This window comes from Camelus dromedarius, chromosome 13 (genome assembly GCF_036321535.1).
Source record: "Camelus dromedarius isolate mCamDro1 chromosome 13, mCamDro1.pat, whole genome shotgun sequence".
Lineage (NCBI taxonomy): Eukaryota > Metazoa > Chordata > Mammalia > Artiodactyla > Camelidae > Camelus > Camelus dromedarius.
Genome location: NC_087448.1, coordinates 57874064 through 57900061, shown reverse-complemented (window position 1 = coordinate 57900061; position 25998 = coordinate 57874064). Strand labels below are relative to the sequence as shown.

Sequence of the window (25998 nt, the reverse complement as noted above, 5' to 3'; positions counted from 1 at the left end):
ATAATTTAGCATATGCTAAAAGGCATATCATATGTCAGTGGGAAAGAATTACTCAAATAAATGCTCTAAGGCTAATTAACAATTTGGAAAAAATAGTGAAATCAGACCCTATATGGTACAACAAACAAATCCCAAAATAAAATCAAAGTGTTTATATGTAAAAAATGAAATTATGTATTAGAAAATGAAGTAAAGAAAATATACGTATGTATTTTTTTGGATAGGGAAGAATTAGCTATTCAAAATATATAGGAAAAAAAATCACAGAATAAATTAGTAATAGATTCAACTTTAACAATGAAAGGCTTTGGTAAAGCAAATAATACTAGCTTGTAGAATGTCACTTTTAACAGTTTATCTAGGGAAAATAATCATAAATGTCCAAAAAAGATTAGCTACAAATGAGTTCATTATAGTATTATAATAGTAAAAAAATCTCTAGCAATCTAAAAGTCCAGCAAAAAAGAATTAGTTAAATTCTACCATGAAACAGAATACCATGTTTGCTTTAAAATGGTGGTATAAAGTGATATTTAATAATCCAGATATGATGTAGCTAGTTGAGCAAATTATGAAGGAGCATGTTTTAAAACAAAGCAAAAACTGTAAGAAGGAAAATTTGAAATTTTAATAGTCCCAGGACAGTGGGATCATGGATAATTTTTGTTTTCTTCTACTTACCTGATCTCCAAATTTCCTGTAATGAAACATAGCAATAAGGAAAATAATAACACAAGTCATTTTTAAAGTTAAGGTGGGGAACAGTTGCATTTCCGTGGACACTGACCAAATTTCTCATCAGTGCCTCAAGAAATTGTTCATTTGTGCCATTAATAGTTCTTGAGAATTAAATATATTGTCTAGTCAATCATGTTAATAAAAGTGAAACAATTTTAAATGTTTTTATAATTTCAGTCTTGTAAGTTATGACCTGTATCTTAGTCAGTTCAGGCTGTTCTAACAGAATATCGTGAACTGGGTGTCTTATAAATAACACATTTATTTCTCACAGTTTTGGAGGCTAGAAAGTCCAAGATCATGGTGTTGGCAGATTCAGTGTCTAGTGAGGGCCTGATTCCACCTTTTTGCTGCGTTCTCACTTAGCTCCCTGGTGTCTGTTTTGTAAGAGCGTTAATCTCATTCAGGAGACTCCAGCCTCATGGCCTAGTCACCTCCCCACAGTTGCCCCTCCTAATACCATCACGTTGGGCATTAGGTTAGGTTTCAGCGTAAGAATCTGAGGGGTACACATTCAGTCTGTAGCAATCTGTATTAGAATGAGGGTGGCGATTATTGTTTTGAATGTACCAGCCGATAGACTCCAGGTTTCCTAAGAACTATTTGGTGCAATTCGTCACACTTTGGCTGCTTTTAAATTAAGGTGTTCTTTTCTTACACCCAGAGCTGTTCATTCAGGACGCTGCAGCTGCAGAGAACAGGAGGCAATGGGACACTGGCGCTCCTCAGACTCTGCTACAAATGATGGCGGAGGCCGATGTCACCTCCCGCTCCACCGTGCCTGAGGGTGAAGCTGTCATCCGTGGCATAAATCGTCAGCAAAGAGGGAGGGTACAACTCAAGTGGTAGAGTGCATGCTTAGCGTGCACGAGGTCCTGGGTTCGCTCCCCAGTACCTCTAAAAATAAACAAACCTAATTACCTCCCCAACCCTGCAAAAATAAAAAAACAAGTAATACAATAAAAGTAAATTAAAAAAAAAAATCCTTAACCAGAGGAGGGCAAGGCTCCCAATGTTGCTATGTTCACCCCAAATGCTAGTGCTCACTCTGATGTAATAGCTCTCCCTTTTCAGTACAGTCCCTGTGGATTTGTATCAAATCCCTTTCAAAGATACTCTTTTGGGTTCTCCCCTACCTCTGCAGAGACTCAGCTACTGATTATTCTAGACGATTGCCCACTGTAGCTACGAGAATGTGAAGGAGGAAAGGTCCAGGATCCCACCTTCTTCCCAAGAAGGAGCAGTTGGCTTCGTTGGCCCTCCCCTATCAGTCTAATAACTCCCTTGCATTTTTTTGGAGGGTCATTTTTTCATCGGTAAAATCAGAATTGAAATATTAGCACGAGACTTAGAGAGTTAACCATGCCAAGATACATATAAAATTGTTTTATAAGCCAGTGTGCTATTTCAGTGTTAGGTGTGTTTAGAATATGATGGTATTTCCAACCTGAATTCGTTTACATTTGAGCTGCTGGCCTAGTCTTTCCTTAGAAAAGAGTCCCAGCATCATCTGGGTGTTACCTTACAGGCGGCGGAGATTTCTATTGCTTATTTACCGTGTTCTGCTTAATGACATGGGGCTGGGGAAGAGCTGAAATTTATACTCATCTTACAAGTTGAAATATATAAGTATATCACTGAAATTAATAAATAAAAGTGTGTGAATGGACTTACACTGTTGCAAAATATGTCATCAAACGTATGAGAAGGGCTTGCAAATGTAACACAATTTAATCCGTCCTAAACCGATGAGACAATGAAGGGAAACCTAATTCAAAATAAACAATAGAAATTCAACACAGCCAAATAGCCAGTTTACAAAGCTAACTCGTTAGCTATGTGACAATAAGTCACGTATACAATGAGCTTTTGTATATCTCAGTTTCCTTACTAACAAAATGAGAGCTGGGGTTAGGTGACCTCCAGGATTCTCACATCCTGTGATTTTATAAAAACTCAGATGAAGAAGCATTTTTACTTTTTTTTTTTAACATTTTTTATTGATTTATAATCATTTTACATTGATTTATAATCATTTTACAATGTTGTGTCAAATTCCAGTGTAGAGCACAATTTTTAGCATTTTTACTTTCGATAATCCAGTCTCCTCTTCAGATGGCCAGGTGATCGTGATTGAAGGCGTTCCAGAAAATAGGAAACAGTGGCGGCGCGAAGCACCAGGAACCTTAATGAGTGTTTTGGCAGCAGCACATCTAACAAGGAGCTCGTTTTCTGCCAGTGATGGAGAATTTGGTAAGTAGTTTATTTTTAAGGACAGAACCAGTCCCCTAAGGAATTTTGTCAGATATGTACATGCAGAAAGGAGCTAAAAATAGCCTGGAGAGGGCATTGGGAGGATGTCTGAACCTCTTCAGAAGCTGATTTGCTTTGTCCAAGTCTGTCCCAAATGCCACTAACGAAAGACTTGAACTTCTGAGAAAAGTTGGGTAGTTTTCTTTAATGTGATCGGTTGACAAGTGATGGAGAGTTAGGTAGGAAGGACTAGTGACTTTGTAGAGGATGAGCTAGGGCTTAGCATTGCCTGACAGAGGCCGTTGATTTCTGACAGTTATGCAGCAGACACAAATTACTATCCTATGGGCAATAAACATACATCTTAATATAGTTTTCTTGGCTTTGGAATTTTTTTTTTTTGCCTCCAATTTTTAGCAAGATTATGCTTGTGTTAACTTTAAGGGAAACCAACTGTTGTTTTCTAATGTTTGAGGAAATCCATATCACAGTGGAGATTTGGGCCTCGATCAAGTCTGCAGGTGTGAGCTGTTAGGAGAAAAGCCACTGAGGGTGGCCAGGTGGCAAACAAGGAGCATCTGTGCAGGGCGAGGTTTGGCAGAGATGTGAGGCTGAGGCGGGCAGGGAGGCCTGGGTACAAACCTGAGAGTAATGGGTGCCGATACATGCTGACAAAGCGTGCACAACACTGAGAATAATGCAAGAGAGCTAACTGGCTGTTTCTGAAGAATGAGTCCACTGGTTTGTGGCGCCCAAGGAAAGGGGAATCTGTGAAAGTTGAGTCTTAAAGGATGCACAGCATTTTACTGAAGAAAGATCATTTCTGGTGGGGAGGACCTGTTGATCCACAAGCCTGTGCAGGAGACAGAAAGACGATCTGACTAAAATCCAGGAGCAATAGAAGGGGCCGGAGTCTTCCGAATAGATGAAGTCCTTCGGTATTATTACTTATCTCAACTGAGACACTGTCCTTTAAAACTGAAGGCGGCTGGTGGAAAGGTGAAGAGAGAGAAATGCATCTACTACCTTCAGACCACAAACTGCAATGTGATTGCTTGTCTGCTGCCTTTCCTTCTGTCCTGGGATAAAAGTACAGTCTCTCAGGATGGGGCTGGAGGCCAGGGAGGAGGAAGCTTTGGGCTGGCTTGGCTTGGTGGAGAAGCCAAGGCCCGGGGCCCCACACCAGGTAGGAGAGGCTCATAGACAACTCTTCATTTGATCTTGCATGCTAAATGAATTCATGAACTTAACTGCATTTTCGCATGGATGGCTTTTCACTAGGCATATATGAGCAAGTTATTTAACGAGTGGGATTAGAAACAGGAACTTGCCTCCAAGGGTGGCATTCAAAGCAAAGTGCAGATAGTTTCTGTTGTAACCTGCTAAGGGTGCAGGCACCCCCTCCCACCCCGCTGTGCTTCGCTCTTTCAGCCTCTAACTCTGTCGCTGGCCTCCCCTCTCTTTTCCTATCCGTGTAGCAAGCTTGGCTTCCTGTCTCTGGTCATCTTTTCTTCCTTCAGCAATCCCTCTGCATCCTTGCCCGATAATCCTAAAACAGACCAAGTTTTCTTCTCTGCTTCAAATCCTGCCAGAGACTTTCCCTTCCCCTCAGGAAAATGCAGACTCTAAGTCCCTGAAAGATTGGATGGCCCCTCTCAACACTAGAGTTGCCAGCAATTCTCCATCAGCAAATATTCCTCCCTCTGTTTAGAACGCACACCTCCCTCCTGTGAAGGAAAAGCCAGGCTGGTCTAACAAGATAACTCACAAGTCTAGGAATGTGAAGGAGAGGCTGGGCTGGGCTAACAAGATAACTCACAAATCTAAGTATCGGAATACTGATCTGAGTTCTGCTGGACTAACTTGTAAATCTGAGTTAATTAGTGTTGGTATGCTGTTCATGTTTTTTTGCTAGCCAGCTGGATTTTCAAAGATATATATCTGGCTTTGGAATGTTGGTTTGCTGCCTCCCTGCCTCCTCTTTTGTGATAATGATGCTGCTAAAGCTGTTCCATGCCTATTGGCCGAATACCCCAAGCTTGTACTTAACCCTATAAAACCTCATGCGCACGTCTTGGAGGTGCTCAGAGCTTCGGAGCAGAAGCCCCTCTGAGCCCGCCGGCATAGTACATCTGAGTACTCCAACCCTCCAAGTGGTGCTTGTTTCTTGGCTGGACTGTCTTTTCCGTAACACTCCCTTTGCCGAAGTAATTTCTGCTGTACGATTCCACTCTGATGAAACCTTGCTGGGAGCCATTCCACCAATGTCGATGCCCCTTGACAAAGTCAGGGCAAAACGGCTGTGCAGATTGCAAAGCAGTCTCACTCTGGAAAATACCGACATTTCCTTCTGTTGTTTATAGTGCTTATAATTGGATTGGGCTACATGGGCTTTTTGAAAATTGTACAGGATGATTCTTAATCTGGGGAAATAATAGGGGCTATCATGATGACTGTGCAGGACAATTTAAACAATGGAAATTTCAATGAAAGTACTTGGAAACAAATCAAAAGATCAGGGGCCCCATGGTGTGTCATGCCTCAAGCCCTAAAGACAATGTATGCCGTCAGCTCTGTAAGAAACATAAGATAGATATCTCTAGGTTGGCTGTTCTCCTTGTAGGTGATAGAAACTATAATCAGCCCACTGTTTGAGTTCTAGGCGCCAGTTGGTTGGGACCCTCATGACCTTTTCTTCTCGTGCTTGGTTTTGTGAAATAGTTTTTGGTTAGGAGCTGTTCTTAGGGATAGAATTGAGAATGGGTTAAGGGGTAATGATTAACTAAGTATAAGGCTGAGAGGAAATTTAAAAAATCATAAGGGTGATGACGTTCAGCCAAGTCAAAAAAGGCCCATGACCACATCCTGGGTATGGAAAAAGGTTAACAATGTAAACAATAAAGATGTAAGAGTCAACCTGGCCACAATGTGAAATCACCTGTTTGATAAAATTGTATAAATGCCGCAAATAAAGAAAGCCTTGCAGAGTTGCCTGCATGGTGATTAAACCTTGACTGGCTCTCTCACTCCTTCGCCGACGCTGTCCATCCCCAGGTACTCCTGGACCTGCTGGAGCGGGACTCCGGCAAAACCTCCTGCTCATTTCTGTCATGATGTTTTATCTGTAGTTACTCTTCTGTCCCTACAATTCCCTCTACTGCTAGACAGGGCTTTGCAAAGGTGTCTGGAAAACAGGAGATTCTTAATAAGTTAATCATTTGAATGAATGACTGGAGGAGCCAGTAAACTTGGTTGACGTGCTTCCCTTTAATCCATAAAATTCTTTTTTTTTTTAACATTTTTTATTGAGTTATAATCATTTTACAATGCTGTGTCAAATTCCAGTGTAGAGCACAATTTTTCAGTTATACATGAACATATATATATTCATTGTCACATTTTTTTCGCTGTGAGCTACCATAAGATCTTGTATATATTTCCCTGTGCTATACAGTATAATCTTGTTTATCTATTCTACATTTTGAAATCCCAGTCTGTCCCTTCCCACCCCCCGCCCCCTTGGCAACCACAAGTTTGTATTCTATGTCTATGAGTCTGTTTCTGTTTTGTATTTCTGGTTTTTTTTTTTTTTTTTTTTTTAGATTCCACATATGAGCGATCTCATATGGTATTGTTCTTTCTCTTTCTGGCTTACTTCACTTAGAATGACATTTTCTAGGAGCATCCATGTTGCTGCAAATGACGTTATGTTGTTGGTTTTTATGGCTGAATAGTGTTCCATTATATAAATATACCACCTCTTCTTTATCCAGTCATCTGTTGATGGATATTTAGGCTGTTTCCATGTCTTGGCTATTGTAAATAGTGCTGCTATGAACATTGGGGTGCAGGTGTCATTTTGAAGTAGGGTTCCTTCTGGATATATGCCCAGGAGTGGGATTCCTGGGTCGTATCGTAAGTCTATTCCTAGTCTTTGGGGAATCTCCGTACTGTTTTCCATAGTGGCTGCACCAAACTGCATTCTCACCAGTTGTGTAGGAAGGTTCCCTTATAAAATTCTAATAAGCTTTCAGTAAATCCTCAAGTATGTTTACTGTCTCCCTGTCTTTTCTCTGTTCACTGCCTCTGACAGTTTCACATTCATTCAGTCTCATGCTCAAATTCATTCACACTCAAATATTTATTAAATGCATGAAATACATTGCATTATTATATTTATCATTGAAATTTGGGTCATAAAAAGATGCAGGAGCAATTTTATTTGAATTTTTAGTAATTGCTATAGAAAACCTGGATCTCAGACTACTGCCTGTGTACCAGTAACAGGGAGCCACTGTTTTAAATGCTTTAGAAAACACCTTGTCTTCCTTTAGGTTTGATTTCCCTGCTTAATATCCTATAAGACCCTCTAATTCTCTGATCATAAAAATAGAGTTTACTTTAATTTCCCATTTAATATCTTTCTTCCTCACTAGACTTACCATCTTCTGAAAGCTTTTTTTTTTTTTAAAATAATAACTTCACTCATTTCTTTGTACTTTTTTTTGGTAGCCTTTAATTTTTTTTCCTGGCAGGGAGGAGGTAATTACATTTATTTATTTATTTTTGATGGAGGTACTGGGGAATTGAACCCAGGATTTTGTGCATGCTAAGCACGTGCTCTACCACCGAGCTATATTCTACCCCTCTTCCTAGAGCTTTGTCTTGACCCTACCCCACTTGGCCTATCCATCCCTAGTGCCTGGTATAGTGAGAACTTAGTAGGCGGCTATGTCTTTGTGAATGAGAATATAGTCAGAGCACATTTTTACTATCACTTTACGTAAAGGCATGTGATTGCCAATATTTGTATTGCTATTCATTTGGAATAGGAAATTACAATGTTAAAATAATTCTTACAGCTGTATAGAGTCTTCATAAAGACCTTCTGCAAGTGTGAATTTTAATAGCTGATTACAGGTATAATAGACAATTTATAAAGGCATTAAGGATTCGTTGTCATTCATTTAAGCACAATTCATATATCAATAGTCTTTAGCTTAAATATTCAGCTCCTTGAAAATAAATTCCTTTGCTTCTAGCTCTAAACTATATTTAAAAATGAGGTTTTATCAATTACTTGTTTAATGTATCCTAATTTTAAAAGTTTAAAATAGCAAGACTTTATAAAATCTTTTAAAATGAATCTTACTAGTAAAAGCTACACTTTTTCAATGAAGACAAGTTTTCTTACATGTGCATAATTAATTCAGGTCAGTAATTTTGTTTATGGTTTAACCACTCCAAGGGAATCCTTGGTGGGAAGGTAACCTCTTTCTTGTGTACGTTTTCAGGCCACATAGTTGCCTTGGTAACATCATAGTGGCACATCCTGATAACAGCTGATTTCCATTTCTGTAGTTAGGCTTTCATTGTTTCTTCTATCCTGTTAAACAAAAATAAGAGCCTCCTAAAGTTGTCTTCCTAAAACAGGAAAACAAAAACTATCAGATTCCCACACCAAGAGGAATACGCAGGCTGCTTTTAATTAGCCAGACTACCTCATAGACGAGATGTATCAATCTACTTCATTTATTTTATGCACCTTAGATAGTAATATGGGCTATAATTTGATGTGAAATATGTTGATAAAAATAGGTAAATATTTAATTGCAACGTGGTGACATTTCTACGTTTAGGTGTATACATGAGTAGTCATGTTAACACAAAACACGTTACCAAAAAAAAAACCACACTTTAATTTCACCTTGGGAGGGAAATTCCTATTTCTAGTCCCACTTGTTAACAGAGGGTATAGGGATTTTTTTCCTGAAGAGTAAAGTGAAGCCCTTTTTTGACACTTAGGCACCAGATGATTGTAGTGTCCGTGTGGGAAAAGTGTATTATGGTAGATTACAAAAATGAGCACAGTCCTTCACTCTCCCCATTATCCATGCCCTCTGCAGTATGACTTTGCAGCTCCTCCATTATTAAATTTTTTTTCCCCCTCTTTGAGTCTTGACTGTTTATAAAAATAGTGAAAGTAAGTCCAATAATGTTGGCAAATCTTAAATTTTTACAAGGTTTTCTTAAATTTTTTAATAAAATTTAAGAAATATATATGCCTTTATAAAAAGCATCTACCCCCAAAGTGGGATTATTTTGTCTCTTCATCTCTGATCCTTATTTCTTTCACTTCTTTTTCTTGTCTTGTTTTGTTGTCTGCTACCTTCAGTACAATATGGAATAGTTGGTGTCAGCTTTCATCCCTGTCTTACTCCCTGTTTTAATGGAAATTATTCAAAGGTTTTGCCGTTGTGGTTGACGTTTAGTGCAGAATTTTTGATATATGCCCCTCATGAGGTGTATAGGCTGGGATGCTTTAATCTCTCTTCCTGTCATTTAACAGTGGGAACATTAAAACCACAGCGTCCTGAAGAAGATGAGGGGAAGGTGGCAGTGGCCTCTGACATTGAGGTAGATGAAGAACAACCAGAACCAAGATCTGATGATGATGATACGTAAGTAGGTCATACCCAGGTGCCTAAACGAAGCACTGGATATAGTAAAAATGGTAAAAAGTTACAATGCTGTTGTTGAGACATAGAAGATAGCCTCAAAGACCTAGCTAAGGAGACCAAATTTTCCTGTATACACAGATGTGTCTCTTAGCTCTCCATTCCTTTCCAGTGGTTTTGTTTTCGATCTCTGCAGTAATGATATTCTGTCTGAATTACTGTGGCTTTACCATACCTTTTGATATCTGGTAGGGCTAGTCCTCACACCTTCTAGTTTCCATATCATTTTCTTCAAAATAATCTTAGCAATTGCTGCTTTTCACTCAATATACACATTTTTGCATTCTTTTGTGAAGTGTCATGAAAAACTTCGTTGGGATTTTGATGAGAATGACATTACATTTGTTGATTAATTTATGGGAATGGACATCTTCATGATTATAAATGTCAACATCCATGAATATAGTATAGCTCTCCATGTATTCATGCCTTTTAAAATATTCTTCAGTATTTTTGTAGTTTTCTTCATGATATAGTTGTCACTTAATTTTTTTGTTGTTGCCATTATGAACGGCATTGTTTTTCTCTTGCTGTGTTTTCAACTTGGCTACTACTAGTGTATAGAACACTATTGATGTTGTATCCTGTAACCTCACTGAACTCTCTTATTAGTTCTAAAATTTGAAGTCCTTTGAATTAAAAAATTTTTTATTATAATTGACTTTTTAAATAGGTAATATATTCACATGGTTCTAAATTCAAGTTACACTCTTTTCATAGTCTCCTGCTGTCTCTTTACCTCAGCCACACAATTCCCCTCCCCAGAGTCAACCAATCTAACCTGCTTCTTGTGCCTACTTCTAAGGAATTCCATTAAAATGTAAGCAAATATATCTATCCTGTGTATGTGAGTGTGTTGCTTTTTTTTAATAGGAAGTTTCATAGTGTGCATACTGTCCTGCAACTTTATTACTTAACAGTGTATCTTGAATACATATCATAATATACAAATAGTAGTATACATATAGTTTAAATTCCCAGAACAGCAAAGTTTGGGGTCAAAGAGTATCTACATTTGTAATTGGATACTGTCACGTTGTCCTTCACAGAGGTTACATCTGTGAACACTTCCACCGACAGGGTATGGAAGTGCCTGTTTCCTTGTACATTTCCTTGCTCAGTGTGCTACCGAACTGATGGATTATTGCACAATTGATAGGTTAAAAAATGACATTTCAGGTTAATTTTAATTAGCAATTCTTTTGTGAGTGAGGTTGTCTTTCTATATGCTTTTAAGATCTGTCTTTATTTCCTCCTTTGGAAAAACAATTTTGTACGTAACTAGCCATTTAAAAATTTAGGCTATTAATATTGTTTTGACTTGGGGAACTTTTTGTACTTTAGGGAAATTAGTCTTTTATCTGTAGTATGATTCAAGAATATTTTCTCCAGTTTTTTTGTTTGCTTTTTGATTTTATCTATATTGACTTGTGCCATGTGGAAATTTCTTATTTCTATCTACCTTAGATTGATCAATTACTTCATAAAAATGATACTGAAATTTTTTAAAGTACTTTCATGATTTAATTTTCTATTTACTCATAACCACAAGGTGTGACTCCAACTTGTTTTTTCCCAAGTAACTCTTGACTTATTCCAACACCATTTATTGAAAATTTTATTTCTGTTACCTAAAAGCATCAGTGTTGCAGTCTTAGACACAATTTCAATTCCTGGTCCTACTAATTAGTAGCTGTGAGACCTTGGGCACTTTTTTTTAAACCTCTTTTAGCTCAGATTCTTTATCAATCAAGGATGGTAATGTCCACCTCAAGTGTTGTTATTATCTGATGAAATACAGTATGTGTAAAGTGCTCTAGGGGAGTGACTGGCAAATGGTAAGGACTCAATATATGGCAGCCATCTTATTATTATTTTCTTTTTTTCTCTTTCTTCCTCTTCTTTTAAACATAATAGATTGGTATTAATAGATAAAATAAAGGTTATTGAACACAAGTCCAACTAAACAGAATACTGATTCTCTCAACATTGGTTGTTCATCATCCTTAGGAAAAACCAGACTGATACAATAATTTATTACCTGGAGGAAAATGCAACTTTCATATCGCTCAAGTGTGGGTAGGGCAGGAGAAGTGAAACTAACTTTCATATGTATTTGTCAGTATTTTGACATCACAAAGTTGATTTTTACTATTTATTTCAGAAATTTTGAAGAATCTGAAGATGAGTTGAGAAATGAAATAGTAGAATCCTTGGAAAAACTTGCTACTTCCAAAGAGGCAGAAAAAACAGAAGTGGCTTCTGGTTCCTCTAAGGATGCTGAGAACTTAGAGAAAAGAGAGGGGATAAGCATGCACAAGTATGCAGAATTAAACGAAGGTTTGGAGAATATTTCTACTCTACCTAATGACAAAATCTGTACTGCTGACGAAGACCAAGAAATGTCACCAACCAGTCAAAATACCCAAGTGTGACTATTGAACTTTTTAAAAGTAATGTTAGTATCTATTGACTTAGTGTCTCTGGGTGCAAGTTGTAAATATTCATTTATTGTAAGGGTTTTCCAGTAATCCCAAGGCTTTGTTAGTTTTTCTCTCAATTTAGACAATAGGACTGACTTTTGAGTGTAGACATTAATATTTTTACTTTAACATTTCTGTTAAGAAATCTTTCAGTGGGGAGGGTATAGCTCAGTGGTAGAGCGTGTGCTTAGCATGCGTGAGGTCCTGGGTTCAATCCTCCGTACTTCCATTAAAATAAATAAGTAAATAAATAAACCTGGTTACCTCCCCCTAAAAACAAACAAACAAAAAGAAATCTTTTAGCTATGTGTGGTTGGCAGAGTAATGTGACTCCCTCCAACCCACATACACCCAAAGATATGAATATATTTTTACTAGGCAAAGAGGAATTAAGGTTGCAGGTGGACTTAAGGTTGCTAATCAGCTGACCTTAGAATAGGGAGGTTATCAGGTAGGCTCAACGTAAGCACAAGCATGAAGTGGGAGAGGGAGGCAGAAGAGAGAATCAGAGAGGTGGCAGCTGAGAGGGATTCAGCCTGATGCTGCTGGCTTTGAAGACAGAGGAAGGGGCCACAAGCCAAAGAATGCAGGCAGCCTCCAGAACCTGGGAAAGGCAAGCAAACGGATTCTCCCTTAAAGCTTGAAGAAGGAATGCAGCTCTGCCAATGCCTTGATTTTAGCCTCGTGAGATCCACTGTAGACTTCTGACCTACCGAACTGTAAGATAGTAAATTTGTGTTGTTTTGACTAAGTTTGTGGTGATTTGTTGTTAACCATAGAAAACTAATACAATGTACAAATTCACTCATTTAAAATAATGAATCTGTCATTTTATAAAACTGTGGTTTTGAAATTTCTTAAGGTACACTGAATACACTTTTTTGAAGCTGACATTTACACTTACAAGAGTAAGGTAATTGAGCAAGGAGAGGAACAAGGCATGTCAATTATGTACCAAATAATCATTTTATTACGTTTCATTGAATTCTTTTCTAACAGTTTCAAATGTATAGATTATAAAATTCTTGAAGGTAGGGACTATATCTGGTCTTTATTTCTTATGATGGTCTTTTTATATATAGTGCTTAAAGGCCCAGTGCCAGAAATGTTTCTTGACTGAATCAATATTAATACAATTTCCTCATTAAGACTATAAGCTCTTTGAGGCAGGAACCTAGACTTAAACTTTTTTTTTATTATAACAATCCCAGTGTTGAACATGTACCTGGGGCTTAGTAGATATTCTCTGACTTACTGTATCTGCCGTTACGAAGGGCAGAATGGTTATATTTCTAAGTCATAGAATTCTGCCTGAAATATCCGCTCTATAATGAAAACAAAACAAAAATGGCACATTGATACATTGCTGAACCAAGAAAATAAAGATGATTAGGGGCTGGTCAGATTATTCCTAAGGTTTGCTTAGTATTTACATTTGGTATAGTTTTATTAAATGTGGGAAATCCAAGTATCAGGATTTCCCTAAGCAGGATGTGTCCCATCTTTTATGCCTTTACTTTCCTGGTGATGTTTGAGGGACTCTTTTTCTTTTCTAAATTGAATACTTTCCAACACAAAGCTACGCTAGGCTGGCGTGTCAGAACATCCTGGGGCTCTGTTTTGCTGCTTTTCGATCTGATGACAGAAGACGGCCTGCAGACAAATCCAGTGATGTACCTGGAAGCAGATAATGAAGCTGGCTGGACTGATGAATGGGCGACAGGAGATCAGAAAGGAAAATGCACTTCTTTCACAAGCCCCTCACACAAGGTGTATCAGACTGTGAAGGAGATCACGTTACTGAACTAGACGGAACTGATTATGTAGGCAGAAAGTGCCAGAAGTTGTAGGTCTCAAGAGCCATATCTGCACACAAATGTATTCACTTTTCCATGCCAGTTATTCGGGACAGGAGTCCAGTTAAATTACACTGATTCTGAGCTACTGGCTTAGTAACCAAGAATTGACAGATAGACTGGATCACAGAAGACATTTTCTATATATTGTTACCTTTCATTTAAGTCACCTTTATAACTTTCAAAGTACTTTCACATACTTTCCATGTTCCATGTCTTCAGTACAACGATGGAAGGCAGTGAGGACACCCACGACCTTCTCCAGATTACAGAGAAAGAAGCTGAGACTCAAAAGATCTGGGAGCAGCTCTTGTGTCACAAGGTCGGATGTTTGTAAACGATGAAGGTGAGGTCAGGTTGAGCTATTCTAACTGCTAGCCCAGTGCTCTTCTCAAGATGCCACCTCGTCATCTTATGATGCACGATGCTGATTATGGAGACCACGTGGATGGATCTGGATCCTGCGTCACCACTGTCAGAAAACAACTTACGGTGATGTTCTGACTCAGGCCTCTTGAATGACCTAAAAAAGCTGACTTCCAGCCTCTGGGATGTGAAAATGTTAACGGATAATGAGAGGCCCATAAAAATGTACTGGCAGCACTAAACTGAACACTATTTTCACAAATACCTAGTTATGGAAAGGATTACCAGCCTCTACACGCCTACGCATACCTACTGAGCAATCAGTCAGCCTCTCTTTGGACTATATGCTTTTAGAACATGATTGAGCCCGCTTAAAGTTTCGTTGTTCTTTTAAAATCATTAGATATATTCAAAAAGTTTATCCATGATATTGTTTTGAATTTAAATGTACCAAATGTTTTGAATTTAAATGTACCAGAATTTTGCTGCGTTCCAAAAATGTCAAAACAATTCTGAAGTGCTAATCAATTATCAGTCATCCATTCCCCGCCTCCATTTCCTTTTTTCTAAAAGGAAAATCTCTTTCCTGGTTTCTAAAGTAAAGTGATTTGACAAATAGAATTTTAAAAATATAGATCATACCAAAATTAGGATTGTTCATTTTTTTCTTTCATATTTTTCAGAATTTGAGACCAAACACTCATCTTAAATGTTCACACTTAAACTATACAAGGGTCCCATTTCCATTTAGGTAACTTTGCCTTTTTCACTGACATAAATACCTTGCCTATACACATACTGCTACGGCCTTGCTTAGACTAACTTTATGACAATAGGGAATGAGTTTAGAAAAATAGTAACATATAACGGTATCTAACCATTTGACATAAAATGTCTTTAACTTGTACAGATATGGCATTATTGAAATAATTTCTCCACAGACGAGAGGAATGTTACTTCAAACTCCTGATCGGAGAATCTGCTGACGGACGCACGGGCATTGTTTCTGATCTGCAGTCTCTTCTCCGCGGACATGGAGAGAACCTGGGCCATGGTCTCGGCATAGCCTTCTTCACTCTCAGCCAGAAATCCGGTCCTCTCGCCTTCGTGAGGAATGACAATGTCAAGCTTCGGGCCCCCCGAATTGTGAGCAAGGACAATTGTGCCGGCTGCCATACACTCCACGATTCCTTAGAAAGAAACAGAAATCATGTCGTTAAGGTTTTAACTGTGTTCATAAGAACAAGGATGAGCAGAACCCTTAACAAATTCTGAGACTCATGAGCCATTCAAGTAAATGTCTGCATGTCTGCAAATGGACTCATTTAACTTCCCTGGTGCAAAATAAAATAATTTTAATTTTTTTAGTTTTCAGAGCTTCACAATAATGTTGCTTTGTTCTTTATTAAAACAGACAAGTAGATAGAAGAGTCTATAAAAATAGATATACTGCAGATGATAAAACAAAGAGAAGACTAAAGAATGTTATTAGCAAGATGGTAGATAATTAATGGATATTAAAAGATAAAAGGAATAAGAAATATCAAAAATACAATTTTAAGAGTTAAAATTACAGTATTAGGAGAAAAGAGGAAAAAAGTAAGCCACTCTAGTGATGCACACTAAGTAAGGCTGGTGCCTATGTTACTGCCTGGATTTCTGGCAAAAATGAGACTACTGTGTGCCCAACAGCAGTGCTGAACCTCATGGAAGTTCTGATCAGTTTCTGCCACATAATGTAGGTGAGGATATAAATTATTCCAGCCAGACTTTCTTACCCATGTTTCTAGTGAGGACTAAGCCCTTCAGAAAATGGTTTAGTTGGCTGTTTTCTTACTTTTCCAAAGGATGGTACAGAGCTGTTACCATCCTAGCTGCACAGAAGGGAAGTTAAATCATTACCAGTGTTTCTTTAACACTGGTGAAATCTCTATAGAACAGAATTTTCTGCTGAGGCTTTAATTTGAACTCTTATTTGAAAAATATGGATTATACCATAGTATTTTGTTCCAGGCTGGATACCATTCCTCTGTGCTTTCTCAGAGACCTCGATCTTACCGATTTTACCCTCTCCCTCCAGAATCTTCTACTTTTCCCTCTTTACTGGCCTCTTCCTATCAGCACTTAAGCTAGTTCAAACTTGTAAAAACAAAGTGCACGAGCATGTGCACCCTCCTACCCCCGCCTTTCAGGTCCCAAGGCCTCCCCTCCCTTCCACAGGTACACTCACGGCCAGTGTGGTTTGCATCACTAACTCCACTTGCTCATCTGTACTCGGTGCTCAGCTCGCCGCACCTGGACTCCTGAGCCCACTCTTGCATCGACGCAGCTCCTGCCCGGTCTCCTGCCAGGTTGCCTGCCCCGTCCTCACCTTGCCCAGCAGCTGGGCAGCACAGGATCTGTTGTCCGTCCCCTCCTTCCCTAAACCCTCCCTTCCCTTGGTTTCCACAGCGCTGCTCTGGCTGGTTTTCCTCCTCCTCCCCTTCACCGGCTCCTCTCCTGCCCGCTGCTGAACTGTCACTGCCCTCAGCATTTTGCACTTCGGGCCTCTTCTTCCTCTACAGACTCTCCGAGGCCGCCTCGTCCCCGTCCACAGGCTGCACAACCACGGAAGAGGACAACCCTCAGTCTGTGTTCCCAGACCAGATCCCTCTCCTGCACTTCGGACTCACAAATACCACCGCCTGCTCGACGCACAGCCTTCCACGTGCCTCAGCCAACTCCTACTCCACCTGCTGGAAACTCGGCCTCTGACTTTGGCTCCCTCTCTCAGTGAAGCCATCACCATTCACATAGTGTCCAAACTGAACACCTGGGGCCATTGCAATAAGGAGCACGGAATCAATAAAAGAACCCAAATAACGACCGTGGGGAGCCCACCTGGAGACAGACGGTCTCAGCTCCTGGTGCACAACAGAGTCACCTGAGGGGCTTCACCAAAACACCTGCACCAGGGCCGCACCCGGAGATGCTGATTCGGCCCTTCAGCGGGATTAGGATGAGGCCCAGGAATCTGCACCGGTGCAGAGATGGGGACAGGTTTGGGGAGAAAATGCAGTAGTTAAGAGCAGGGATGTCTGGATTAGAATCTGGGCTCTACTTCTTACTGACCTTGAGCAAGTTCTAAACCTCTTTGTGTCTGAATTTATAACACAGAAATAATAATAATACCTATCAAGTAAAGTTGTAGAGAGTATTAAATCAGGTAATACTTGTAAAGACCTTGAGAGTGACCCCCCACAACAGTGAGTGGCCAATAAACATTATGTAACATGTTTTACAGGGTTTCCGATGAGGATAGCACACCTGGGGGACTCGGGGAAGAGAACAGGGACTTGATGAAAACTTCCAGAGTATTATCATTTTATCAAAACCACATGACACCAAACACATTGTTTAAAGGACAAACTTACCAATTCCAAAATGCTCGTTCCACATGGTATGCAGACCGATTGTTGCTTCAGACAAGTAATTCTTTAATTCATCAAATGGAATGTTTATTTTAAATTCCATATTTTCTTGAACCCCTAGATCCTCAGAAAGCCGTCTCAGTTGGTTTACCCTAAGTTCATCGTCTTGGTTACGACAACCTCCAATGAGGACAAGTTTCAGTGAAGGAAGTGACTCCGCCTCCTTCTTCTTCAGCAGTTTAGCAAAGGCTCTGATCTGCAAAGCATGGTTCTTCTCGGGCCTGAACTGGCCAATCGAAACCAGTAAATGTCCTGAGGCCGTCTTCTTCTCATGTAAGGGAATGTCCAGAAATGTCTGCACATCACAGGGGGGATAAACAATGTGAGTGCAATCCCCAACCTTCCACAGGGAGAGAATATGGTTTAGTGTCCAAGAAGAATTGACCATGACGACATCACTGCAAGAACCAACAAGCCCGTACGTAAAAGCAAATAAATAGTAGTAGATGAGCTTTAGTTTGCTGAGAAAAGGATTTCTGGTAATGAAGGCTGCATTGTTAAATCCGACATTCTGATTCCTCACCACAGAGAGCATGTCAGTGCTGATGGTGGGATAATGAACATAGCTTCCAACTCGGCAACTGCCTAAATACTTAAACAGAGGAAGTGTGAAAGCGTAGCCCATCGAATCGATGTAAACGTCAGGAACGCACTGCATCAGAGCTTCCCAGCCAAGGAAGATGGACCCTAGACTTTGGCCCAGCAGTGTGAAATGAGGATAGAGTGAATCTTCCACAAGGTAGCGCTTCCTTAAGAAAACAAACTTCACTGGGCGCGTTAATCTGATGTTAAATCTTCTGAAAGCACCTTCTAGTATCTGGTGACCGCTGACATTGACGTCACCAGTATAGACAACATAGACTGCCTCAGGGTACCTAAAATAGGATGTAACAGTTCAGAATTTCATGAGTTTGGGTTAAAATCAAGCAAAACGTTTAAAAGATAGTTCTTTTCCAAAAATCATAAAGAAGCTTATTTTTAGACTAAAAAAAGTTTCCCACTGTTTTTTACCCTGAGTTTCCCACTACCCTACATCTGTTAGTCCTTCAAAGGACACTTCTGGTTCTTTGCTATTCCCTCCACTAGGAGATTTGCATATGACAGACATCCACAAAATCGCTGATTTATAAATGAGATATTTTCATTTTTAAGAAATATTCAAAAATTTCATTTTGACAACTTTCTCAGTATAAAATGGTAATGAAATATTAATAAAATACTCCTAAACAAGAGTTAAAATTCACTAAAGGTACCTTTAGATAGGACCATAAATACTAAAGCATCACTCAGTATTTTTATTAGTTTGGTTTTTTTTTTTTTTTTTGGTGGGGGGAGATAATTAGGTTTACTTATTTTTTTATTTAACAGCGGTACTGGGGTTGAGCCCATGACCTCATGAATGCTAAGCATGAGCTCTTCCACTGAGCTATACCCTCCCACTACTCAATATTTTCAATCTGAGAAATGCAAAAAAGTTTTGAAAGCTAGATCTTATGCCTGCATCACAATTAGATATGATTATAATGTAAATATGGAAAAGTACATTCTTATGACTTTTAATGCTTTGGCCTCACTCTGGTTGTGTTTATAATTATCCTGAGTTATAAAACATTTATGAAGTATCTACTGTGAGCTACTAGGTTCTGGGGATTCAGGGATGAGTGTTTCTCCTCAAGGAGCTCATCCCACTGAGGAAGACAGATACAAACAAAGAACATGCTTTGTGCTGATGAAGAGCCTGGGATGCTGTGGCATGTAAAGGATGAGCATCTAAATACTCTTCTCCAGCCCCGTCTCAGCAACTGAATAGATCCTTTTAAAATGTAAAAATGATTGTCACCTCTGGCCGCTTCAAGATGGCCACATCTTTGACACTTTTCCCATTGAGAGGTGGGATCTATGTCTCCACCCTTGAAGTAACAGCGGGCCCTGTGACATATTAACAATAGAATATGGCGTAAGTGACATTGTGCCAGTTTCTGAACCCAGACTGTAAGAGACTGGCAACTTCTACTTCACTCAAAGGGGAGATGGTTGTCATATAAGAAGTCCAGCAAGGGGGGAGGGCCAGGAACTAGGGTCACTGTAGGAGGATAATAGGTGATATAATAAAACAGTACTGGAACCTATATCTTGCCACATTTTTTCTTTTCTTCCAGGATAGTGGTGGAGAGAAGGAAGCCTAAAACATTAAAAGATGTGTAACACCAAATTCTTTCTAACATGGTAACTCACTTAAGACTCTACCATTCATAACTGCACCAAAATCAGAATCAAATAAATGCTTTTATAGAGATTTTTTTCCTGTCTGCCACACGGACTAAAAGTATTCAGGTTTAAAGTGCTCCACAGGACTTGCTATATTTCTGTTTATTATTCAGTCTCTACTCCACACACTTTCCCAAGGTGACTGGGTATCCCACTACATTATGCCATAAAAGGGCAGATACTTTTTCTGTTTCTTAATCATATCAAGTAAAATCCTACAGGATCTTGTAAGGCAGGTTGGCATATGAGATGAGTGTTTCTTTAGTAAAGAATAGTTAAAAAAAAAAAAAAAAAGGAATTCCTGGCTATGCATAAGGTACTAGAGAAAGATACATTCTGGGTAATGATTTTTTTTTTTTAAAACAGTAACAACATGCCAAATTAGCTAAGAAAGATGCATACCTACTTTTTCTGCAAAGCCCTTAAGGCACACCATAACACTCTCTCTCCTCCTCCACCAGCATTGCAGTACGGATGGAAAAATGCAATCACTGTTTGCTTTTTCCCATTTTTGCTAGTTGGTGCCGACTTTTTCTTTCTCTGTAGCAGCAGTCTGATTCCCCAAAGGACAATGAGCAAACACACACATAAAGTTCCACATAAAATTAGCCCGGGGAAGAATAATGAATAAAAAAATCTGAAACGAGAGGGGAAGGGTGAGATTGGATATAATGCCCATAAAAAAAGAAAGGCTACAAATTAAAGTCTACTTTCACATAACCACTTTATATATTTATAGCAAAGGAAGGGAATTTTTATAGCTTGCAAGTCTGCTAACAAAATAATTACTAAAATTCTAATGCTACAAAATACCTCATGTCAAAAGTGCCAGTCCCCTTTAATTCCACAGCATGCTGGCCATTCAATATACATTTTCTTTTTAATCAGCAGTAAAAATCAATGTTGAGCCATTTTCCCCCTAACTCAGTGTTGTGTTAAAGGGTTAAAATAAATTTAATTATAAACCTAAACAAGATATGAGTGGGAATGGCATTTGACCCTCAAAGTGACAATATGTAACCCAAAGAACTGTCTACTGAATGATCAGTATTCCATTGTTAAAAGTTTGGTGAGATACTGTATCATTTTTATGCTCTCATTTCACCACAAGTAGAACAATTTTTGAGGTAAGAGGAATGGAATTAATATTTCTCCAGTTCTATCCTGAGTTCTGCATCTGATGTGTTTACAGAAACCACTGCCTTCCCTATGTGCCTCTGAATGAGTTGCCAAAAATCCACTACTGTGCTGCTTTTTGCAGTAGGCAGACTCGCTCCCAGAGTCACTGCTGAAAAATTCTCTATTCCTGCCAGGTTGACTGAAGCTCTGCACAGGCAAGGACCTAGGCCTGTTCATCACCATATCCAACACCGAGCATCGGACCTGGCAGAGAAGGTAGCCAATAAATAAATACCTGTTGACTGAATGCAAAATGTTATTACCTCCTCAGATGTCTCATATTATTTTCTCAAGGTATGGTTTCCTCATAGGGTTGCCTAATATAGTTAGTACCTAACAATTTTTTTTAATCCCTGTCTACCCTTTATAAAGGATTTGAGGGGCCTAAAAGACATAAAAACAATAAAATACTAAAACTTAAATAATGAAAAGTCAGGACCAGGGAAAGTTATCAAAAATATCTTCACACATTGCCAAATGTCTTGCAGGGGCAAAATCACTCCTGGTTGAGAACCACTGTTAAACTGATCATATCTACCAATACTTAACTTCTTAGATATTAAAACTGAGACATTAAAAAATTATGATCTCATTAAAAATAACAATAAAGTCATTACATAACATAAATATATTTTTATTTTTTAAAAAAACTGTTTAGTAAGAAAGGTGTCACTGTTTTATATTTGTACAAATCTCTGCAATGTCTGGCTTAACACGACAGTGGATTCTCATATCTGCTTCTGTATTCAGTCTGCAGTGACACATTGTTCTGGTTGAAGTATATGAAGAAAATCCGGGCTCTCTCATGTATGTAGCAGGAAAAGAGAGAGGCACTTTTTTGAACAGCCTTTTCAGATGGCTCTGGATATTCTTCTATAATACTATACCAAATTAGACAAGTGACAATTTCCTAACAGTCAACTTGAAAACTCAAAGTACATCACTAGCAACAAATTCTGCCACTTGTTTTCTTTGAAGTGACAGGGTTGCTTCATTCATTTTCAAGAAAGTGTCTACCAAATAACCAAGTCAGAAGAATGATAGTTTGTCAGTCGTTCTTTCAAATAAAATTGTGTCCTATTAAAAAGTGTCTAATTCAGTTTGCAATTTAGATAATCATACAAGAGCTTTTCCTTGAGACAATCATTGTACTTCAGTATGGAAAAGTGCTTTATGCATTCCCCCCCATTTTGTTATACACAATATTGAAAAGATATGTATTCAGGGTTAAGATTTAACAAAATTAGTAATAATTTTTGCTGTTTCATCAAGGACACACTAAAAACTTTAGCAAGAACAATGAGTACTAGTACAGTTTGATGTCACTGTCTTGATTTATGCTAAGCAGAGGTTTTATCCACCATTACTTTTACAGTGATCAGTGCAAATGTCAAAAAATGAAAGAGGCAAATGTTATCTTAATATTATCATAAAAGTAGTTTTGATCTTGAGGACCCACTGAAAGGGTCTTGGGGACTTGTGGGAGTCTATGGACCACACTTTGAGAACCATTGCCTTAAAGTATGAACGGAGTTTGACAGAAGTGGTAAGATTTGTCATTTACTTAACATTTGGAATATATCAGTTTATAAAAGCAATGCTATATAGGATAGTTAGCTTTCCCAGGACGAGACGAAAGCTCATTTAATTAAAAATGTTGCTAACTCACAGAATCCAAAGATTTTTATGGTATTTCCTTCAAAATAACTTAAGTGAGAAAATTAATGTGATGGGATTTTCAAACTGAACTAGTTAACTTAAAATCAGAAAAATCATATTAATGACTAAAGTTGAACTATCCTTTGTTTTGAGTCTGTTAGTTTCAAAGATATATATACAGGTTACTTAAAGAAATTTATTAAACATCCTACAGTAACTTGCACATCAAAATTACCCGTTTTAGTATTTGTTTAAATATAATTAAAATGTGTGCCATTAAATAATGTTTATTCATATTTAAACACAAGACTTTAAAAAGATAACTGTAATCAATAGTGAGTCATTCCATTCAGCAAACTTTTAATTAGTCATTATTATGTGCAAAGCAGGGAGCTTAGGAAGGCTCTGAAAGTACTTTCCTGTTCAAAATGTTTTAAATAATCACAGAATTTGAAGTAGAGGGGACAACAATGAAGAAGAAATAATACCTGAATTTTGGAGAGAATATACATATATCCTGCTATTCAGGATGCTATCGTATTAATGGTAAATTTTCAACCTGAACGAAAATACACAGGTGTTAAAAGAGCTATGTAGGTAGAATACACTAGGCCTTCTGTTTTGTTAGTAAGTCAACACATGTAAAATACAGTAGTATTACAACAACAACTGTGGAAAAAGTCTGGGAGTATTTTCACCACAACGTTAACAACAGTTATCTCTGGATGGTAGCATTCCTGGAGACCTTTCTTTTTTGCTCATTTCCTAACTTTTCTACAAGAAACAACGTATTACTTATGCAATAAAGACAAAGGTAAAAATATTTTATATAACTATTCTTACATCAATCAGAAAAAAAATCAATGGATAATCAAGAAGAGGATTCAACATAAACTTGACATTTAAATGGCAAGTGTCAACAATGAGTTTTCGTGAGTGAAAGAGGACAAAGACAAGGGAAGGAAGATCCGGTTTCTTCTTGACCGAAAAGAGCATGACAGATTGGAAAATGATTCGTGAGTCAATCATAAAGGAAAACGAGAAAAAAACAATTTATGACAGGCGAATTGGAGTGCGAACAAGAAAAAGAGAAAGCTGAAGCGGGAGGGAAACTCGAGCCCTCAGCCAGCAGTGGCGCAGGCGAAGAAAACGCGGTAAACGGAGTCTTTAACCCAGCCTGTTCCAGTCTGTTATCTGTAAGACCCCAAAAGGAGAGGAAACGCTCACTGGCCTAGAGAAAATTGCCTAGATTCGTGCAACGAAAGCCCTTCCCCACAAACTTTAGTTGCACTGGGCAGACAAGTACCGCAGCAGTACAGAAAACACCTGCGAGCCCACATCACGGGCTCCTCACCTCAATAACTCACACAAGCACCAACCCCTTTCGGCGGCCGCCATCTTCCGCCGACCCACAACTCAGGAAGTGCTTCGTTGTTCCTCTTCTCTATTGGCTCCTGAGGAAGCGTGCGGCGCTCCCCCGCCCACACGTGGCCTATTGTGCGCTCCAATTGGTTGCTGATAGTAGCTTCCCACGGCCTTCCAGCCAATAAAATCTCCCAGGGCGTGGACAAGTTTTCAGCGTGGCGTACCTGGGTCCCGCCCCCCCGTGGGCGGAGCCGTAGTGGGAGTTGCACATGGGAAGGGCGTGGCCTGTGATGGACAGCTGGCGTTCCCACCCTCGGGCCCCTCCCCCACTGGAAGACCCCTCTCGGGCGCCCCCGCCCCAAGTCCAGTGTCCGCCGCCCGTTGGAGACCAATGGGAGGCTCTTGCGCGTCTCGGATCGATTTTCCTGGTGCGGAGTTCACTCCCGCAGCCGCTGCGGCGTCTCGGACCCGCGGCACCTCGGAGCCAGGCGCGGAGCCGGAGAGGGAGCTGCGCAGAGGAGACTCGAAGCCGGCGCCCGCAGCGCCGCACCTTCCCCGCGGGCAGTGGGCGAGCCTGGGGATCCACATCTCTGGGCCGGGTCTACGCGGCTCACTCTCTTTCATTTCCTCCCCGGCACGCGCCAGAGGCTGAAGACCGAGGCCAGAGCGCACCAGCCCCAGAGGTAGCGGAGAAGCGGGAGGGGGACGGGCCCACCCCGCCAGGGTCCAGGCTCGGCCGAGGACGCTCGGGCACCAGCAGGCCGTCCTTCGGGTGTGGGTGAGGGTCGCCGGCCCACCCTACCCTCCGGTGCTCATCCTTGCGCCCCCAAGGGCCACGGGCGCAGTGGCGCGCAACTTTGAATTAACAGATGGGGTGAGGGCTACAGATTCCCCGTCCCAAGTGCAAGGGCGGGTTCGGGTTGGAGCCGAACCACAAGGATTCCATCTACACCGCGCTCCTCTTCTCCCTGGGTTTTAACACCGCTCTTCTCCCCTGACCAGGTGACCTTGGGCTCTGGGCTGCATTACAGAAGAAATTAGTGCCTCGGGGAGATGAAGCCCGAGCAGGAGAGACGGATTATAGATCGGGAAGAAGCCAATCGGAGAGTAAGTTTCCTTCCCCGGGCGCTGGAGGACTTTCCACGCCTGTCTGCGGTCCTTACTGTGCTCCTGGGTGTGCGCGGGGAAGGCGAGCGCGAGACTCCGGCGCCAGGAGAGTCGTGGTTCGTCGTTCATGCCTTTAGGAAGGCATGCCATTAACTGGTTTTGGGGAATAATGGAAAACCCAACACTTTTCTGTTCATCTGCTGTTAAGGAGTCTGATGCTGGAGAGGTAGAGTGAGAGCTGAGTTTCTGTGTAAGATCCCTAATTGCTCAATATGATTAGTTAGATACCTTGAAAAGTTATTCAGGAGTTGCTGCATAGATCCGGTAATGGTCTACCCAAATCCTGCAACAGTGTTTTTTTTTTTTTTTTAAAGACCTATTTTGAGTTCATTTAAATTATACAAGTAATCCATTAGTGCGATCTCTTAAAAATGCAAACAGTACAGAAATATTTAGCACGAAAAGCAGATCCTTTTACAGTCTTTTCTTGGTCATGTACATATGTCTTCATTCATTCCATATATACTTATTGAAAGCTTAACATCTTTCAGGCACAATTTTGAAAAGCTGAAAACACAGTGGTTAATGAGATACCACTGGATATCTCCTGGGCAATCTTTAGGTTATCGTGTGTGTGGTTTTAAAATATTTGTTTGTTTTATGGAAATGAGATCACATAGTGTGAATCCTCCAACCTTTTTGTTTTTTCAATTTAACAATGTATTTTGAAGATTGT

General features: G+C 39.7%; 3 protein-coding genes across 3 annotated transcripts in view; 2 read left to right on the top strand and 1 right to left on the bottom strand.

Moving 5' to 3' along the window:
• NEK5 (NIMA related kinase 5) overlaps window positions 1-12841 on the top strand; it is a 46204-nt gene extending 33363 nt beyond the window's left edge. Inside the window, exons 20-23 of the mRNA XM_031465956.2 lie at window positions 1403-1525; window positions 2854-2991; window positions 9341-9452; window positions 11674-12841. Of these exons, the coding sequence (XP_031321816.1) occupies window positions 1403-1525; window positions 2854-2991; window positions 9341-9452; window positions 11674-11944 (644 nt within the window). The 3' untranslated portion in view covers window positions 11945-12841. The remainder of the gene's footprint in view (window positions 1-1402; window positions 1526-2853; window positions 2992-9340; window positions 9453-11673) is intronic.
• Window positions 12842-12939: 98 nt separating this feature from the next.
• On the bottom strand, window positions 12940-24228 carry ALG11 (ALG11 alpha-1,2-mannosyltransferase). Its single transcript, XM_010982402.3, has 4 exons — window positions 24145-24228; window positions 20359-20589; window positions 17628-18559; window positions 12940-15404 (listed from the first exon to the last, which is right to left on the bottom strand). The coding sequence occupies exons 1-4, from the start codon at window positions 24186-24188 to the stop codon at window positions 15133-15135; spliced, it is 1479 nt and encodes a 492-aa protein (XP_010980704.1). The 5' UTR covers window positions 24189-24228; the 3' UTR covers window positions 12940-15132.
• Window positions 24229-24482: 254 nt separating this feature from the next.
• ATP7B (ATPase copper transporting beta) overlaps window positions 24483-25998 on the top strand; it is a 63329-nt gene continuing 61813 nt past the window's right edge. Inside the window, exons 1-2 of the mRNA XM_010982401.3 lie at window positions 24483-24838; window positions 25158-25262. Coding sequence (XP_010980703.1) covers window positions 25209-25262 — 54 coding nt within the window. The 5' untranslated portion in view covers window positions 24483-24838; window positions 25158-25208. The remainder of the gene's footprint in view (window positions 24839-25157; window positions 25263-25998) is intronic.